At 40.8% G+C, this 20,268-nt stretch overlaps 1 protein-coding gene across 1 annotated transcript; it reads right to left on the reverse strand.

Annotated features, from left to right (window-relative positions):
• Positions 1-11,169: 11,169 nt before the first annotated feature.
• On the reverse strand, positions 11,170-19,834 carry LOC113021412 (homeobox protein Dlx3b-like). Its single transcript, XM_026166058.1, has 3 exons — positions 19,027-19,834; positions 16,481-16,665; positions 11,170-14,368 (listed from the first exon to the last, which is right to left on the reverse strand). Exons 1-3 carry the CDS (start codon positions 19,376-19,378, stop codon positions 13,922-13,924), a joined length of 984 nt encoding a protein of 327 aa, XP_026021843.1. The 5' UTR covers positions 19,379-19,834; the 3' UTR covers positions 11,170-13,921.
• Positions 19,835-20,268: the final 434 nt, after the last annotated feature.

The following is a 20,268-nucleotide window of genomic DNA, read 5'->3' on the forward strand; positions in this document are numbered from 1 at the left end:
TGTAATAATGGAGGCCACCACTGTTTTTTTTTTTATCCTGTCCTCTTTCCCCCTCACATTCAAACTGCCTATTGAGCTGTGCTCTTCCTTTCTACTGTTCCTCACAGACTGTCATCAGACCTTAGAATATCCCAGGGTCTTTACTTTACAGTAGAAAACACAGTGAAGTGCCATTGTTGTGAAATGAGGCAATAGAAATACTTTCAAATCATTAAAATGAATTAAACTGAGTCGTCCAGTGTAAACCATCTGTTTATATCACATCATATAAAGAGTTAAGGTTGATAATAACAAACGCTTGAAATCATTCGTATAGTGCTTCTAAATGTGTAATTTTGGGTTGGGACAGGAAAATATAATCCGTTATTAATGACACTGCACCCTTCGTGCCATTAAATGAAGAAGCAGAGAAAGGAGTCATTTGCACCTGAGCATGAAGGGGCTTGATTTTTCAGGAAGCGATTTAACTGCAACAGTAAATTATTTTACACCACTGGACAATTTTCTTCCTCTTCCTCTTAAATCGAGACAGTTGACTGCTGTCTTTTTCACAGTAAACACATATTAGATGAGTACCTGAGCATTATGCATTGTTCACGCCAGAAGTCTAATGGACTTATTTACATTAAAAGCCCTCGATTCGTATGGAAGAGGAGTGGAAGTTACAAGCATTTTCTTGTGTAGTTTTCTCCCAACCATCAAACAGCCGTTGGAACAAAAGAAAGCCCGCACTGGAAATTTTTAGGAGACCTCAATTGATTTAATCTGCTACCAAGAGCAGCATCCTGTTGCCCCTGGCAGAGTTCACACCATAGAGTTTTATGGAATACTTCAGACATGTCGGATTGTCCTAATGAACTGACGGAAGCCTCCTGGAGGCTGAGGAACCATGGCAACATAACGGTGTCTGCTGAAGTGTTGGCAAATGAAGGAGGCAAGAAAAACTGAGAGCGAACCAAAGGGCCACACATACACAATAGCAGATAGAGCAGGGCGGGAGCAGAGACCTTTAACCCTCCGAGGACCAATTCATCAAGTGTGACAACTCCAACACTAACTCTCACCTCTGGCAATCAAAATGTAGTTTTTTAATTTTTGTTTTGATTAAATTGGTCTCTCAGTTCTTAGCAATCAGGGAACAAAGAAAAGTATCATTCCACGTGACACACATAAACAACCATTCACATTTTTCAAAAAGAGTCTGTTTCAGTTGATTGCTTTAGGGGCTTAAAAAGACCAGATGTCGATAAAACCCACACATCCTCAGGCAACCAGTCATTTATTAGTTCACCATGGTAACTAAAAAAATGGAAGAGAAGTCTGTGTTTACAAAAATTAGAAATGCTCTGTATTTATCAAATGCCTTACCTGATTTAAATTTGGCCATCATCTTCACCTTGTATGCCTTTAATCTCTGCCTTTAATCAGCTGTTGTTTTTGGGCCTCTGAAGTTCTATTGTGTCCCCCTGCACCAGTACAGTATAGCAAAACTATGCTCCTTCAACTCGGTCTTCATTGTTTCCTCAGAATGTCGATAGATAGATCTCTCCATCAATAGATCTCTCCATTAACAGTGTCCCTGGGGAATGATGTCATGGTGCAAAACCTCATGAATGCTGGATAAAAGAACAGGAGAAGCATTCTTCTGGTTTAGCTGCTCATCTGGTGTGCTGCCTTCAAACTACGAAACTCTGCACTTTTTAATTAAAAATGGCAAAAAACTGCTTAGTCACAGCTGAAGACATAGTTCTTATACTGAATAATTCTCCTCATGAAATTGGGTGTGTTTGAAACTGCTTAAAGGGGACTACCAACAAGTGATCTAAAAAACAAACAGCTATGTGGAAGCTGTGTGGATATACCTGAGAAGATCAACTTGAACATGAGACTAGCCAGATTTACTGAAGTGGTTATATTGAGCTGCTGTCACTACTACTGATCATATCTCCTAATGAATCAGCTAGCTAACTCTAAAATAATGGTCATGTATAAGGTACAAATCCCAGTTTCCTGGGTAAAAGTCATTTGTTTGTTATGCGTTTCCAACACTGTTTTTCCAAAAACCTTTTAACAAAAAGGTGATTTAGGTTTGCGTCAAAGTTTGCAAGCACGAACCCAAAAAACATTTTGACTGAATAAAGATGTATTTATAAGTCACGTTGAAAATTTGTTCCAAAACAAACATTATGCTAGCATGACGAAAGATACCTGATTGTTTGCTGGATGCCTTTCCTTGACTTTTTAAGAAAAGTGCAATCATTAAGAGCTCTGAGCATAGCCATGCTTGTCTCATTGCTGGGACTGCAACAATGGACAGTTAGCGTAATACTTCATAGTCATGTTGCTGTTTGTGGTAAAGATCTTTACCATTTATGGCCAAATAGATGTCCCTGAACTTTGTGTCATTTCTACAAACACTCATTTAGTATGTTGGAAGTCACTGGAGGGAGACCTATTCAGCCATTTAGATATGCGGATATGATGGTTGTTGATTAAGAGAACACTTTTGAGGGGATGATGATGACTTTAAGGACTAAGATTGATCTTTATATACACTCTTTGAATTATTTTAATTAAAATGCCCCTTAGTTTCACTTTGGTAATTCTAGTCTATTCCCTGCACTGCATGTGAAGCCTTGCTTCCACATACCTGCAAATATCACTTGGGTCCAGTGAGATGCTGCTGTTTTCCTAACTCCTCAATACCACTAACAACTGCTATCTGCTCATGACATGTAGGTACAGATCCTGTGTGCTGACTTTGCCTTTTATTCTCCAAGCCTCCAGGCTTAGCCTGCCAGCTGCTGTTGATAAAACACAGAGCCCGAAACACAGGAGCATTTCTGATATTTCCTAAAGTCCTTTTCTTATTCCCTTAATAACAGACAAAACTTTGAGGATTATGTTTAAAAAGCATGTTCACATTGTTTTTGAATACAGTCAGTACACAAGAGGATTCAAACCTTCTGTATGACTAAATGACTGAGCACTTTCAGCTACAATGTGGTATGTCACATTTATAAGGAAAGGAGGGCTGAGGACGGTAATCTTACACAGGTCCAGACCAACATAAACTCAATACACTCTTCAGGGAGAAAAAAAGGAGGAGGAACACCTAAAGACATTCTTTGTTTCCTCCTTGCTCATTTAGAAAACTGAAAAATACCCACAATAAAGGGAGAAGTTCATAGTTTGATCCTGGAGTTGAAGTTGTATCACAATCGATTTCATACATATTTCCGGATGTCAGTGAGGCAGTTTGAGCTCTTGTTGGCAGAGTCTGGACCACACCTAAGGAGGCAGAGAAATCATTGCAGAGATCCGATTGACCCAAAGCAGCATCTGGCTGTGTGTCTGTGTATCTTATTATTTCCATTTCATTGTATATTCAGTACTGGAGGATGTGTTGAGCTACAAATGCACTTGTTGCCAAATGCGGTTGTCTGACTGGTCAAATCAGTTCATTTGGAACCTCAAAAAATAAACAATTGAACTTGGTTAAAAAAAAATTAATGCTGCAAATTTGTCCAGTGAACTGGAACAGTAAGAACAAATGAGTCTGAAAAAGAATTTTAGGGCGTCTGGTGTGTAAAGACATTTATACAGAAGGGGATTCGGGGCACTGGAAAAAGGAAAAAAAAAGCTTTTTCTTTTATCTTGGAATTCTTGATTTAAAAAAAACGGCAATTTTTTCCCCAGTGGCCCTAATCCTCTTCTGTACCTTTACACTCTGTTTAGAAGCCGAGCAGAAAGTATGTTTTGGGGGAATATCAGAGGAGCCTCTGATATTTTTGATTTTATTTAGAATAATTATTTTCTGTCCCCTGATTGCCAAGACCTGGGAGGACAATTTTTAAAGATGAAAAAAGATACATACTCTGTATACTCTGAGTTAAATTGAGCTAGAATGATTTGCAATTCTGACATGAGTAATTAAACCTAATAGGCAGATTACTACATAATGTACTTAGGTGAGTTAATGTTTCCATGTATATTGTGGACTTTGATGCAATATAAATATAGAATGCAAATACTTGTAAAGCACAACCTTACAGTGAATGAACAGAAAACAATCAGTACTGCAAGAACCAATTAAATTCTCAGTATGCTTGTCCTCTCACAAGCTTAAATGTTGGAACTTAAGATATCTACTAATGGATATATATGACTCACCTAGCTAATAACTAGCACCAGCCATTTGTGTGGCTACAAAATATTGTAACCGAGTGAACCATAAATAAGCAGATGGGCCAGCAGCAAGTTAGATAAACTGCTACTTCCTAGCTGGATGCTAAAGGCCTAACAAGCAACTTACTAAGTTATCTGGACTTGTTATCAAGTCTTTTTATCATCAACTTTTTTTTATATTTAACTAATTTCCCATCCAAATATTCATATACATTCACAACATGGTATTCCACAGTACATTATGGTATAAGAAGACATCAGGCATGTGCAGGATGAATAGGAAATAAAGGGGAGAAATTTTCCTTCTTGCGTGAGGACTAAAAAGTAAAAACTATAAAACTAAAGCCTTCACAACTTGCTACTGGGCAGATGACAGCATGTGACCCCTTAGAGAGTAGAAAGCAAATAAAGAGGGGGATTCATGAATGAGACATATTGAGGGAGCGAGATGAGAAAAAAACACATTAATTAAAACAAGTAATAAGCAGCAGGGGTCACTTTTTATTTGCTTGTTAAAGTTGACCCATGCAGTGCAGAAACACATGCATGCTTAGATTTTAAGTGCAACGGAGATACTGCAGAACCTTGGTTGTTTTTGCCCAAGTGTATGAGAATGTGGCTTCGTGTGTGTGTGTGCAGATCTCAAGGTTTCTGTAATGCGCTAATGCATAAGCCTGACACTGATGCACAATGATATCGACCGATACCAGACGATCGCGTCATCCAGGGGTTTCAATCATCTCCTACATTTCCTGTATCAATAATGTAGTGTCAACTGTTCTTTGCCAGACAACCACTAAAAAATTCCTTTCATATACACAAGGATTACATTTCTAAACATAAAATTATTGAAATAATGACCACAAATTCTACTAAATTAAGGTCTGATGGTAACCATTAGTGTTATATACTTTACTTACTATACTGCTCAGGATGTGGCAAAATGTACAGATAAAATAATACAATTACAGACACTAAAATCAGTTACATAAGGACAATGTATTTACAGTGCAGGATACACAATGAAGACAGGCTGGAAGGGGTTAGATGGGAAATTTAATTGTTTAATGTGCTGTGACCTTAAACGGTGACATAACAAAAACAAAAAAATGACGGGAAATGAATAAAGAGAAGACAAAGCTCTCGACTACATTTGTCTGTGCTCACTTCGAGTTATAGTCATTGCTACCAAGTCTACATTTTACTTTCCGCGTCCACTAGAGCCAACTTGGGTCTGAGTGACATTACTTTCATCATTACATGTAACATGAACTAAATAGATCTTTTTAACTTATATATTTTAGCTGACACATTAACTGACTTTTCAAACTGATGAAATTAAGTTCTAAGCACTATAAACCTTTCAATGGCTAATTGGAATGCAAATACTACAGAATAGCTACAACAATATGCTCAGACAAAAGCAACACTAGCTTAGACAGTGACAGGAACTCCCAAACACAATAGAGTCAATAATCCACCTCTTTCTATCACATTGAACAGCCGTGAATTAACAGTTACGAGTAAAATGTTAAGTGCATAGGTGTTTGTTTATGATAATTACCTTTCCACCTTTTGGAGAAATTACCAATAGGTCAATGCACAATCAACCAATGTAAAACCCTGCACTGGCCATTTCTACTGTTTGCATTCTAAGTGCATATTCATTATAGAAACATAGTAAAAAAAAATAATAATGCAATTTATGAGATATATCAACAGATATGCAATACTTGGAACTAAGAATCCCTTTTTTCTGATTTCACTGGTGAAGTACATATCTTTGAATTTATATTAAAAATGTCCCAAAAATAACATAGCACAAAAACTAAGGTAATTCTGTTTGGTTGATATTTTCTTTGTTGTAACAATACTTCTTAGCAATAATTCTTATACTATTGGAATGCCTTTTTATTTCCCCTTAAATGGTGCCACATTTATACAAAAAAAATCCATTAGTGGGTTGAGTAGCAGAGTTGAGCATGTGGGTAGCGCCAATGAACAACTTGGACCAAACAGCTTATTCTGACTCTTGTTTTGAACTTGCGTCTGCTCAAAGCACACCATAGGGAGTAGGAGACATGCCACAGGTTGACTTCAAGCTGCACAAGTTCCACAAAACCAATAACAACATTCTTTAGAGTGAGCCCTAGTACCATCACCAAATTGAAGGCCAAGTTTCATATAATCGAATGTCAAAGACAAGCTGCAAAGTTAAGATCCCCAGGAGCTGACACCACAAGAAGACCGTTTCCTCTGTACTGTATGCAGTGTTCTACAAGGTTTACAGGACTATACGGCCTTTATCCAGACAATCTGGAACAGGATGCACACAGCAAATCCCTGGCCTGTCATGACTGCCCTTTACCATTAGGCCCAACATGCGCACTAGAACCTAAACATGTGGAAGAACTTTATGCTCAGTGTTGAGGTCAGATTTAGCCTAAGGCAGTTCTCAGCGCAGAAGATGTGGAGATGGCAGCACCAATAGGGTAACGGCTTTTGGTGGAGGCTACATGATGGTGTGGCAGAGCATCTCCCTCATTAGAAAGACAGACTTGTCATTATTGTGGGCAATCTCAATGCACAGAGATATTAAGATGAGATTCTGCAACCAGTGGCATATTAACACAGTTCGCAACCAAACTCTGATCTCCAAGATAATAATGCTTGCTCCTGAAGCCCCTGTTTGTTAAATGAATAAATTGTTAAATAGCCAGTATGTCTTGTTTCTTCAGACTTAAATCATCTAATCCAGTAAACAAAAAACAAACAAGTCAGTAGCAGAATAACCTGTCTGGCACCGAAAGAAAAGATTTGACAAGTTTTTCATGGGCGCAACCCACATAATCAACTCTGCTGCTCAACCCACAAATGCATTTTCGTTACAAATGTGGCAGCAAGTAAGTGTTAAAACAGGCTTTCCAACAGTATAAGCCTTACTGCCAAGAAGCAGTGTTACAACAACACTAAATACAAATATGCTTTGTTTGAGTGACATACACTGGAATAAGGCTCGCTTGGGTAAAGGTATGGGCAAACTGTCATACAGTGTACACATTTTATTTCAGTCTAAATGCATTTTTTGGATCCAAAATAACCAGTATTAGTTTTGGTCATGAAAAATAGGAAACCAAATTGGTTTCCTATTTTTATAGAACTGTTTTATCCACTTTTTTCCTCCAAATACATTGGCCCATATCAAAATTCCAAAACTTATAGTTATCTGGGCACATGAGCAAGTCAGCCTATCCTATTTCAAGGAATTTCACCCAAGTCCATCAGAAAGCTAGCACAAAGAGGCAACCACACACTCTCACAGTCGCATTCAATTAATATTCATTAACAACACTAACAAACATGTCTTTGTAATGTGGGAGGAAAAACCTGTTGGAAGCCAAACTGGCACGGAGAACATGTATACTCAGGCTGGCTAGCAGATTCAAACCGAGGACTTTCTTGCTGTTGCTGCTGTTCTGTTTGTTTGTATTATTGTAGGGTCTTAACCTTACAATATAAAGTGCCTCGAGGCAACTGTTGTTGTGATTTGCTCCTTGCAAAATCGTGAGCTGTTAACCACAAGCAGTTAGTTACTATAGAAATACGCAGATACATGTAGCTTTGATTATTAGGCATTATCTGTAGCACCCATTTGTTTACATTATGTTATTACTGAGAGACATAAATTGCACTTATAGTATGTTCCTTCCTGTTTGTCCTTGCTTATAGGGGATGGTGTGATAGTTCTGTCTATAATATTACTGGATTTGTGCTTATAATATAAAGTACCAACAGATGACTGTTTTGTAAACTGGTGCCATATAAATGAAATTGAATTGGCTTAAACAAATTGATGGGCTCAAATGGTAAATGGCCTGTATTTGTATAGCGCTTTTACTAGTCTCCCCTAGGGACCCCAAAGCGCTTTACACACCCAGTCATCCACCCATTCACACACAGGTGGAGGCAGCTACAGTTGTAGCCACAGCTGCCCTGGGGCAGACTGACAGAAGCGAGGCTGCCATATCGCGCCATCGGCCCCTCTGGCCAACACCAGTAGGCGGTAGGTGAAGTGTCTTGCCCAAGGACACAACGACCGAGACTCCGGGGCTCGAACCGGCAACCTTCCTGTTGGCGAACTCCCAACTCTTGAGCCACGATCGCCCCCCCCAAATGGGTCAACTGACTCTTCAGCAAGTGCATTCTTCAGAAAAGAACATCCCTCTGTTATTATTTGGTTTGTCGTGTATTTTATTTTTGTTGTAACATAAAAGGCAATATCTCAAAATGGACACAGACGGAATAAAGATGGTGGCTTTAGTATCAGATTTCAAAATCACATATTTTTCCAAGGTCAGCACACACATTACACCTCGAGGCAGGGAAAGGAAAGTAATGTCAGCTTCCAGTCTGTCAAGAAGCTGTCATAAACCTTTCTTCTGCTGTGGATTTTTTCAACTTGGCTTGCATCAGGTTATGCCGTCACCTCTTCTCACCTCATCTCACCCTTTCAGCCCTCCTGCAAATGTTAAAGAATTTTTTTAACTGCCACCTCGGCTAACCCTCCAAACACACTGCGCAAATAAGATGTTCATTTTCTCCAAGTGAGTGAACATGCTTGTAAAACTCATTCATGACAAAAAAAAAGAGTCATAACTTGGCATGGTTGTCTTTGGTTGCATGAATATAAGCTGAAGATTATTTGTTAAAACTGTAATCTGTCAGGCAAAAACCCACAATGGAGTACCAGTCACAGGTCGCTACAAGTCTCTGTTTGCCCTTACTGTCTGTCTCCCTGTGATGTTCAGGTACATTCCTACCTGACACCTGGAAGCCGAGGGCTCAGCACAGGAAGGTAAGCACCTCAGCAAACATGGAAGGTGTTTTAGTGGATTTATGGTTTAGGGTCCACACCCTGCACACTTATGGATTCAGGGGAACGTGTCAAGAAAATGTAGACATCTAAGTATAGTTCTCACATTTTCCTCTGCCTTAGCAAGGTATGAGATTTCTTAGATAAAATCTTGAAAACAAACGTTATTGGCCAAAGGAATGCCTGATCCAAGTTTTTGAGCTTTCAGTGTTGCTTTACAGCACTTCAGGCGTCATTTATTATGTTTACATGAAGATGTGATAAAATGCATGAAATTTGAATGGTTCACATTAGAGAACAAACAGCAAGTACAGAAGGGCAGATTAGCGGTTTTTGAGCATTGAGAATAACCAAAAACTGCTGACACGAGCCTGTGACTTAGTGTCCAGGATTAGCATCCACATAGCAATGACATACAACATACTCGTTGGGATGTGTTAAACATGGCATAATTATGGAAGAGCGTTTCTGCCACACACGAAAAAAAAGTATCCATAACTCAAAATTTCGAGTTAGCGCTTCCAATCAGTGAATGAGATCATTTCCTTGTTACCCGGAAGCTGAAGCCCTCAGCTACAAATGCTACAGCTAAGCTACCAGTATCACAGCCAGTCATGAATGCACAGATTGCTGAGTATTTTCAGTGAGGCTTCACAAATGATGAAATCCTTGTGTTATTAGCTGAATCACATGGCGTTACTATCAGCCACGTACTCTCGAAAGCGTCAGTTTGTTGCAGTCTGGTTTTGAGTGTGCATTCCTCTGCACCATATCCTTCCGGGTAACAAGAAAATGACGTCATTTACGTAGATTACAGATTGGCAGAGCTAACTCGAAATTTCGAGTTATGGATAGGGTTTTTTTGTGGCAGAAACGGGCTTCCATACTTAAAAACACATGCACACACACACAAAACTGTAAGCCCACAGATATATTCAGTGTGTTACTTCAGTCAGCACTTTTTGTATTTGGTTAAGTTGGCCTGTATGCAGAATCAGAATCAGAAAGGTTTTATTGCCAAATGTTGAGCAGGTTTACAACATCAGGAAATTGCTGCGGTGCTTCAGTGCAAACATACTGTCATAAATTACACTAAAATAGACATTAAAATAAAAATAAGAATAAGAATTAAAAGTGCTAAGTGGATAGATATATACATGATATATACATGATATATACATGAGTGCAGGTGGTGATCAGTGCCAAACACGGAATGATGCAGTGAACGCAGTGTAGGGTCATGTGTTAGTGGTGGGAACAGTCATACGGTTATTGTTCATGTGTCCGACAGCAGAGGGGAAGAAACTGTTCTTATGGTGAGAGGTTCTGGTGCGAATGGACCGGAGCCTCCTGCCTGAGGGGAGCAGGTCAAACAGACTGTGTCCAGGGTGAGAAGGGTCAGCTGTGATCCGGGCTGCACGCCGCAGTGTCCTGGAGCTGTACAGGTCCTGCAGAGATGGGAGTCTGCAGCCAATCACCTTCTCAGCAGAGCGCACAACACGCTGCAGTCTCTGTTTGTCCCTGATAGTGGCTCCAGCGTACCACACGGTGATGGAGGAGGTGAGGATGGACTCGATGATTGCGGTGTAGAATTGCATCATCGTCCGTGTTGGCAGGTTGAATTTCTTCAGCTGCCTCAGGAAGTACATCCTCTGCTGGGCTTTCTTAATGACGGAGGTGATGGTGGGCTCCCACTTCAGGTCCTGATGAATGGACTTGGTGCTAGTGATAAATCAGAGTCAGAATACTTTATTAATCCATCCATTTGCTTCCGCTTATCCTTTTCAGGGTCGCGGGGGGCGCTGGAGCCTATCCCAGCTGTCATAGGGTGAGAGGCGGGGTACGCCCTGGACAGGTCGCCAGTCTTGCTTTAATACTTTATCAATCCCAGAGGAAATTATGTAGTCACAGTTGCTCCTAATGTATATGTTGAGGCTTTATGTATACTGAGCTGTTTTAGACTATAAGAATAGTTCTAACATTTTCCTCCATGTGACTTTAGAAGTAGTAAAATCTAAGCATTTGGTAACCAGGAAGGAGTGCAGAAATATGAAGATGCCAATGCTGAGCACAACAGAATGCAAGACAGGCATCATAAAATCTAGAAATGCATTTGAACTAATGGTGTTGAACAATGGAGGAAGATTATTTTATTTCGTGGGAGGTTACATTGCTCTGCATAACTTTCCTTGCCATTCCTTTTAATGTCGTGGTATTTCAGACAAAGACACAATGTCATGTTTTCACTCTTCCTAGTAACATTGTTTGAAAGCATGCAAGTCTGTGTTCTTCTTCCTTGTCACACCCTCTTTTTGTTAGCTAACCCATGGGTTTGGTTGGTTAAGTGTAGCTTGTTTGTCACAGACACACACACACACACTAACTCTGCCACACAAACATTTCTCCTCCCCTTTTCAAGTGTGTGCCACATGAAAGCGGCGTACACCCGTCTCTCTCAGTGTCAGCGGTGTGTTATTAGCATCCAGAGACTCCAGAGTGTCTGCTGCGCTGTCACCTCCCACAGCCTCCTTTACACGCACCCTGCCTGTTTGTGTGTGTAAAATATATAGATGGGCGCAACCTGGATCTGCTGTCTGACTCACTCCGAGAGGCACACCAAGAGCGCACCGTCAGCACTACGCCTTTGTGTGTTTGGTGTATTCACGCGTAAACACGGGTAGAAATGAAAACACCAGCAGCAGATTGAAATACACAAAATAGTACATTTTATTTTCGGTTTGCTTTTTCAACTTTACAGAAAAAAAAGCTCCAAAGGCACAAACTGTTGTGCTACTTCATATCTACACTTGACACTATAAATAAAAAACCTGAGCACAGCACACTTCTGAAAGATTATAAACAGCTTGTTTTTAAAAATATTTTAGCACCAACTTGCTAGGAAGTGAAAGGCCAGGGGATTTTGTTTTGCTTTGTTTTTTAAAATAAAAAAAGTATTACTGAGCTAGCGAAAACACCAAAAGGCTTTAAAAGTGTGAGGAAATAACTAAAGTGATATAATCAGGGTTATCTCGGTTTAAGATTTAAAGAAAGGCCGGGCTATGATGTTTAAAAGATGTGGGAATTTATACTACAATGTGGTGAATTACGGCACTTGTAGGTTGTATTTTAAGCATTAGCATTTTTACAGCTTGGCTCAGGCTCAGCTGCCCTTAAACTTTTTGTAGCTGCGCACCAAACCTCTGTTGGAGGCATTTATTATTAAAAAAAAAGATTAACTGAATAATATGTCTGTCTTTGGATATGCAACGCATATTCTGTGACCGGGAGTGGAGGATTCCAGCAGAGGAGTCAAACTCCGCTCAAGTATGTGTGTTCACTGTGTAGCAACAGTTAGCAGCTAGTTAGCTTAGCCTATCTTAACTTAGATTAGTTCTACTTATATGCTCTTATAAACTTTTTAAAACCCTACACTGCAACTTACGCCATAATCTGATGTGTGCTTCCTTATAAATACAACTATGTTTCGGATCAGCGCCACCTGCACTGACACTTGAGACCAGTATTGCCGATTCCTCCTCTGCGCTTCCAGCTACTTTCTCTTCTGTCTTAATTTTTTAAATTGACTCATCTTTTATCCCATGTATGATTTGCAAACAAGTCCACGTCTCCTATGCAAACTACAGGCAGCTGTGGCACTCTGCTTTTGATTGGAGCAATTACAAAGTGGTTTTTGATGCAACACCCCCTTTGTGACCAATTTCACCCGTTGGCTGCAAGCAACCTCCAGGACTCATTCGCCAACCAGATGGGGATTATATATTTTTCACAACCAATATGGCAGACTGCATCATGCCATGCACTGAAATTATGGGGTGGATTGAATATGAGCCACTTTTTAAAAGAGCATCTTTAAGTGTTTTTAAAACATATTTCAGCTAGTTTAGCTTTGTTTCTAACTAACTATATTGGCTAGAAGCAGCTATTCTGGCTTTTAGCCACTAGCCCCCAGAGGTGAGTTTAATACACTGCTCATACTCATGTTCAGATGCTGACTTTGTAGCTACAACCAGCAGCTGGTTAACCTGCCTAACCCTTGGTGTAAATACTGGAACAAGAGGTGCGGCTCTATCTGAAGGGGGGGGGGATCACTTTTAGTCTAAGCCAAACCTCTAAACTGAGAGCACAAGCTTTGCTCTTCACTTCCACACAAACCAAAACCACCTGTTTGCTTGTGTTGCTAAGTCCGCTTTGTTGTTCCACAGAGGAAAACAAGTTTCATTCCAGCAAATGTGAAATTACATGCTGGTAATTATTCTCCTCTGTTTCGCTGTTGCGTTGATATGTTATGCGTGTAATGGTCATCAAGCTGTCATATTCTTATTCTATATCAATTCCAAGCCCTGCGCTGAAATAGTGTGGCAGGCTTTCTTTTGATGGGCGACTTTCAGTAGTATTACCAGTTTTAGTGGAATAAGTCTGTCTAACTCCCCCTTACAGAAAGAAGAAACGTGTGAGGGAAATACTGAGCATTTCTATATTTTTCTGCATAAATATATTCAGAATTCAAATATTTATAAACAAAACATGAACTGTTATCAGTGATATTGAATATAAATGTCAGTCTCTGCACTAAAAAACCCATTTGAATCACCCCGGTCTCCCACAGTGTTGTGAGTTCACCTTGTGGGCGGTGGAGGGTAAATGAGGCCGACACTTGTTTTCAATCCACATTTGCAGCCTGTGTGACAACATGTGTTTCGGGTTTTTGCAGTTATGACTCGGATTTGATGATCACTGTCAGGTGTTTCTGCACACAGCACAGCTCAGAATCATCCAAAAAAAAAAAAAGCCCCAGGTGAAGCCCAGGACTCCAGTCGAAATGTTGTCCATTTTTCTACATCAGTAGACGGCTCCCATACTCTGTGTGGCCGACGGAGCAGTTGGTGGTGCGTGGTGCACTTGGCCTGACTGTGAGAGACCTAAGTGTGCACCCTGCTGTTGGTACCAGTTCTGGTGTGTGTACTCCCCCATATAGGCAGGTGGAGAATCCACCGGAGGCTGATAGGGAACCTGCCCCCTACTGGTAGGATCCAGCATTGCACTATTTTTGACGCTACCGTTGCTGACGTTTGGGTTGTTGCCGCTCCCGCTGCTGTGGTTGCTGCTGTTATTGTTACCATTGCTACTGTTGTTGTTTTCCCACACAGCTGGGGATGGAGGAGAGTTGCAGGCCATGGAGTCGCTGGCGTCTGGACTGTGTTCAAGAGGAATATCACCGAGCGGAAACTCTCCGTTCTTGTAGAGCTTCTTAAACTTGGAGCGACGGTTCTGGAACCAGATTTTGACCTGAGAGGAAGAAGATAAAATGTTGAAGCAACTTAAATATTAGGATTTGTTTTTTGGCCACTAGTGTGTGACATATTGTAACTATATAGTTTGAGCATAGTTTGTAACTATAAAGTCTGAAATAGTAAAATATCCTTATTTGGCTTCTTGTTTGGAATTTCACTAGGATTGATACCATAAAGGTGTCACCTTGGTTTGGATTTTTTCCATCTTAGAATTTCGTATATTTTTGCCTTCACATGCAAAATCATCTATTTTATGCTTTTTTAAAAAAGCATCAAAATAACTACGACAGAAACAGAGCTATTGAAGTTTGCCTCAATAGCCGTTTTTGTGTTTGCTGTAGCGGGGAGGTTCAACTTTTGATGTTGAAACTTGTATTTCCAATCGACTAGCAGTGAATGTTTGCAGACAAGTCGGCATCTTCCACAAGAACTACAGGCGACTGTGGTAATCTGCTCATGACCAAGGCAATCACAAGGTGGTTTTAAGTGCATGCACCTTGTGACAGTTGTGGAATATACATTGTTCCTCCATGACCGGTTTCCACGTGACTACTGGAAAACTTATGTGAGAAATTTCTATTCATATTTTTCAAAACCAGCTGCCTATATTACGCATAATTGACTGGTAAGATTAGTCAGAGATATGGGTGCATTATAATGTTAATCTAAGCCACAAGCAGAATGGGGAGAGTTTGAAGATAAACTTATTCTTCCTTCAACTTTCTATGCTAACTCTATAGCTAAAGCCAGCACCTAGTTAGCTTACCGTCAGTTTTTAATGTACCTATTTTCTTCTTTCTTTTTAACACTGTTTTGCTAATCAAGTAGAATTTCTCTGCATAAATGTGAGTTTTCTCAGGCTTTCTAGCCAAAACATGCAGTAAAAAGCTTAAATAATCTAATTTCAGGCAATTTGTCTTAATTGTATGAATTACAGACAAGTTTAGCAGCTAGCTAGTAAACGCTATGTAGCATTTAGCTGCCGAGGAGGCAAAAACTGAGTTATATCCATTATGTGGCCAAGACAAAGTATTCCAAGTCTATTATGATGTTTGTTATATTTCATTAACCAGTATTTTAAAGAAATACAGATTTATATAATTTTTTTGAAAACTCACTGCCTTACTTAAATGTCTGTATCATTGCCTTAATCTCATCTCAAAGTCATTTCTAAAACGCACCTATTCAACAGCTGTTACCAAATAAATCTTGATGCAGCTAATTTTTAAACAATAAATAAGCTTTAAAAAAAGAATGAGGCATATTAATTCTTGTTTAATGTGGACTTTAAAGAGATTGTTAACCCTATTATTCTTTTATTTGTCAGTGAATGCTTCAAATCATATTTCATGCTTTTTCAAGCTGAAGGGAACTGTGCTCATGTCTGTGTTTGCTTAAAGCTTGGGAATGTTACCCGAGCATGACGCAGTGCAATGATTTACAACAGCTGTGATAAAACAACTCACACCTCAAGTTTTGTCTTTTATCACTCAAGCACAGATAATACGTCTGCTAGTAAATCATCAGGGCACGGAGATTACGACAGCAAAAACCAGACTGACACACTGCAACAACTCGCAGCGCTGCCTACAGTCAAGGTCAGACGTTCAGTGTAGTGTATTTGTGTTCTCCTCTATTTTCATCTGGGGGAGTTTTAAAGCGTGATTTTTTCATACATTTCACATTTTTATTTCGGAGTGATTCCAGTTCAGTTTTTTGTAAATTTTATATATTGTAGCATCTTTATCTTCAAGTTTTGAGACCTCTGAAACTTTAGAGTACACCTCAAACACCTCAGCTTTCTGCGCTGTGAATCTTTGCATTCAGCTGACATCGCTGCTAAAAAGCCAGCATCACTGTCCATTCAGCTGCTTTCATTTCTCACGTCTCTGATAGTTCCACTGCTTTAGGGCCTTTTCAGTTTAGACCCTGGCTTACATATAAAATGACCTTAGGAAGCCAAATTTGAATGTGAAATACTATCAGCGCATCCATTTCACAGGACACTTCACATCCTTTCCGTGCTTCCACTTGGCCAGTACTTCCGATGCTTTTAAATTCTGCAAGTCATGACTGAACTGCAAAGTTATCACCCATAAAGTCTCACCTGCGTCTGTGTGAGGCCCAGCTGTGCAGCCAGCTCGGCCCGCTCTGGCAGGGCCAGATACTGGGCTGTCTGGAATCTCCTCTGCAGAACTGCCAGCTGGTAGCTGGAGTAGATGGTCCGGGGCTTGCGTACCTTCTTGGGCTTCCCGTTGACCAGCCTAACTTCCACGTCTGGTTCTTCTTTCACTGCAGTGGCGGCGAGGGAAAACAAAAAAGAAGTAAAAATACTGCAATATTTTAACTGACGTATTACCCTTTCACGCCTACGTTTCTCATACAATGAACTAAACTTGCATTGTTTTACTACAGGGCAGTTGGTGCAGAGAAGTTTTAGCACAAAAATAGCCAGAGCCACTGCAAACCCCGAAATTTCAAAGAAATTCCGCCAGCACTCTGAGCTTATAATTTTGGTCTGAGTGTCTCCCACAGCTGGGGAGGGAGACAGAGATTTATAGGTGCTTTTCATGTAGCCTGGAGGCCTGGCTGTATACAACGCCGCTCATTTGTCCTGTTGTTATTCTTGTATCCTTTTTTGGGGGTCTTTCTTTAAATATACAACCCCTCGTTGTTTGTATTGGAAGAACGCTTTGGGCGGCTCTGGTCCAGGACATAGTGTGAGTTATTTAGTAATAAGAAAGTCAGCAAATTGATCTTCGGCTCCTCCGGTCTGCAGTGTTCGACAAGTGAGTAGTAATAATCAATGCTAAATGAATCCCCATTGCATCATCAGTGTGTGTGATTTGTACAGGTGCATTGAATAAAGCAGCTTTTTAACAATAGTAAAGTACTGCATGCATGCCTGAATCTGAAAGGCAACTATTTACAAAGCAGTCTATATTGACAGTTTTTTTACAAGCTATTTTAATTATAATAGGCTTAAAAACATCATTTTGAAATTGCTTTTCACGTGTAAGAGTTCCAAAAGAGACTCATTACATTCCACTCCAGTGTTTTTCTTGCAGGCTTTGTAGCCAAAGTGGGAGTTATTCTATGCTAAACTTTTATATTCTATATTAAACCCACACACTGTGGTTGTTTAAAAAGTCATGTGCTAGACTCCGTACTTTTGAAAGAGAATTTAAAGGATTTATAAAGGAGAATAAAATGTATTTAAAGAACCAGTTTATACTAAAAGGTCTACATTTCTGGGCTGTGTTCAAATTCATTAATCGTTTGGTTACGGATGATAGGGTTTACATATTTGCACCTTTGTTTGTTTATTTATTTTTCTGGGCGTGGCGACAGGCTTTGCGTGATAAGGAACCATGCACGTTGAATGATTCAAAGGCCAAGGCTGACTGACAAGTCGTGACACCTGATGTACGTGGCTGTGGGCCAAAGTCCCCCGGGGCCGTTTCCAGGAGTGAACTCCCAACTGGAATGCCAAAAACAGTACACCAGTCTGTCAAGCTTGTTTTTTCCCTGTAGTTTGCGCCGGCACACCTTCCAAGCTCTAAAAAGGAGCCCAAAGAGAAATCTTTCTTGTTTGTTTGTTTTGCACTCAAAGGGAAGTTACAGAGAACTCCCTTTATGGTTGTTGTTGAAAATGTTGACGTTGCTGTGCTATAATACCGACAAGGGATCAGCACGTTGAGCCCACTGTGAACCGGTTGCGTGTTAACAAATGAGTCGTTCGCTGCTGATACCGGTGAGGTTGAAAAGTCACTGATTAGAGCTGGAACGTGGCTCCCATCCAAAGGCCTTCGGCCTGCTCGTCATTTCCCTATCAAAATACGATCTGAATCAGGTTCAAAGCAGTGATGATAAACAGGAGCGTTTTGCACCGAGGCTCTGCTCGCAGTGACTGAAGCTCACTGGTGATGATCCCCGTTTCTTCGAGGAATATATACCCATCACGTCATCCTGCCTCATAGAAACTACACTGATGCTTTAATTGTTTGTGATATCCCAGACAAGCTTCCCATTGATATGTTTATCGACGTTAAAGCTTAGATTTTTATAGACTTGTCTTTCCTTTTTTTTTAAAACGTTTGGGACTTTTAAAACAAGGTAACACAAACTGTAGCACTCCATCAGCTGCATATGAACATGGCTGTTTTGTTTTGTTTTTTTTACTTTGTAGAGTTGAAGAACAGCTACTCTTCATAATATCTTTGTGAGTCTTCTTTCTTTCTTTACACAGACACGTTACAAGGTTATTTCTCAACAAAGTGATAGCCAGCGCCTCTCCCCGGAGCCCAGCACCATTGTGTGTGGGATTTTGCTCCTGCCTAATCATTTTCTCGTGATGAACAATAGAAAGTTATTTGAGAATCCGTTGAATGCTTCCACATATCTATGAAATGTGATGTGTGGAAAGTTGGACGCAGTGGAAAAATGAAAAACAAAAATAACTTTCTTTTTTTTCTCGTGCGTAAAACTCATGCGCAATTATTGGGTTCATGTGGCGAGACATGAGCTCTTGCCATACATCAGCCTCAGGTGGTCAGTGTGGCTTTGACAAAGATGGAGAGCAGCTTACGCAACAGTGCTTATCACATTTATGCTCATATTTTTTTTAAAATTTTCCGTTACGGGTGAACTTACCGCTGTCCTGCAGACTTGGCTGAACCTCCCTGTTGAATGCTCCGTGCTCCCTGTATGCTGCATGGGGGTAAGGGTACTCTGCCTTCCCAACGGGGTAGGCACCGCCGGGACCCATTCCGTTGAGGCTGTAGTGGTGGTATGCGTACGGGTTCATGTGCTGAGCGGAGTACGGCTGCTGTGCCGGGTAGAAATCCTGCGAGCCGTGGAGCGCGCTCTGACCGCTATAGAAGCCCATATCTGTGGAGGAGGACTCCGGCATGGTCGGGGAATCCTTGGAAGCCGAGATGGAACCACCGGCCACGGGGATGGAGGGCTTCTTCTCCTCGAAGACAGGTGAGGACTGCCCGTTCATTTTCAGGCGTTTATCTCGCTGTTGTCGTCTCAGATCGGGTTTGCTCTGAGCTCCGAAGCAGCACTGTTTGGAAACTCCTCACACAGTCTGAAGCTTGCGTTCCCAAACTCCCTTGACGCAGCAGCCAGGCTGTCCACCGTGGCGGCGCCCAACCCAACTAGAGCCCCTAATTACAGGGCGCGCCGAACTGAGCCAAGCCGAGCAGGACAGAGAGGAGTGGATGTCTCCTTCTCATTGGCTCGCCTGCTCGTTCCCTGCCTCTGCCCTGAGGCCAAGACAGCGCTGTCGCCTGTCTGGCTCCCTTCTTTTCCCCACATAAACCTCCAGTAAGCCTCTCCTAGGGCCTTCACCAGAGCGCGTAAATAGCTGGCAGGACTTACTCAAAAGTCCTTATTTTATCTACCTCGAAATATATTCAAGTTAACATAGAGAACCGTGAGCAGAGCAGATAAAATATGTAGCTACTAACCAAACTATGCGTAATGGTGTTGCGATAAGGAGTGTTAACGCATTAACGTAATAGTGCTGCCTCCCATTTAAATGCAAATAGAGCCAGGTGCTGTTTAAGAACACGTTGGGAGTTATTTACAGTTAATCAAGGCTCGTCGTTTTCTTCTTTTACATGTGTCAATGTGGGGCCCCGGGCTTCTGCTCTGCCTGGGATGGGGGGAGAGAAACGGCCAGCAACAAACCTACTATAAGTTTTGAGTGCATGTGACATTCCCGAGAGACAATACAGGAGGATAATGGTAAAGCTTCCTTGCAGTACCTCAGTTTGAAGTGAAACAGTACAAAGTGCTATAGTTTGCAGTAACAGAGGGAGCTTGTTAAAAACTGAATGCTAATTTGGCTTTTTGCATACACAAATTACCATCTCCCTCACAGGCTCT

This window comes from Astatotilapia calliptera, chromosome 4 (genome assembly GCF_900246225.1).
Source record: "Astatotilapia calliptera chromosome 4, fAstCal1.2, whole genome shotgun sequence".
Lineage (NCBI taxonomy): Eukaryota > Metazoa > Chordata > Actinopteri > Cichliformes > Cichlidae > Astatotilapia > Astatotilapia calliptera.

Excerpts from the sequence above, each read along its gene's own strand:
- LOC113021412 (XM_026166058.1), bottom strand. The coding sequence starts at position 19,378 with ATGAACGGGCAGTCCTCACCTGTCTTCGAGGAGAAGAAGCCCTCCATC. Across the intron at positions 16,666-19,026 it reads GCCAAGTCTGCAGGACAGCG|TGAAAGAAGAACCAGACGTG; the intron begins GTAAGTTCACCC and ends CCGCCACTGCAG. Across the intron at positions 14,369-16,480 it reads TGGGCCTCACACAGACGCAG|GTCAAAATCTGGTTCCAGAA; the intron begins GTGAGACTTTAT and ends TCTTCCTCTCAG.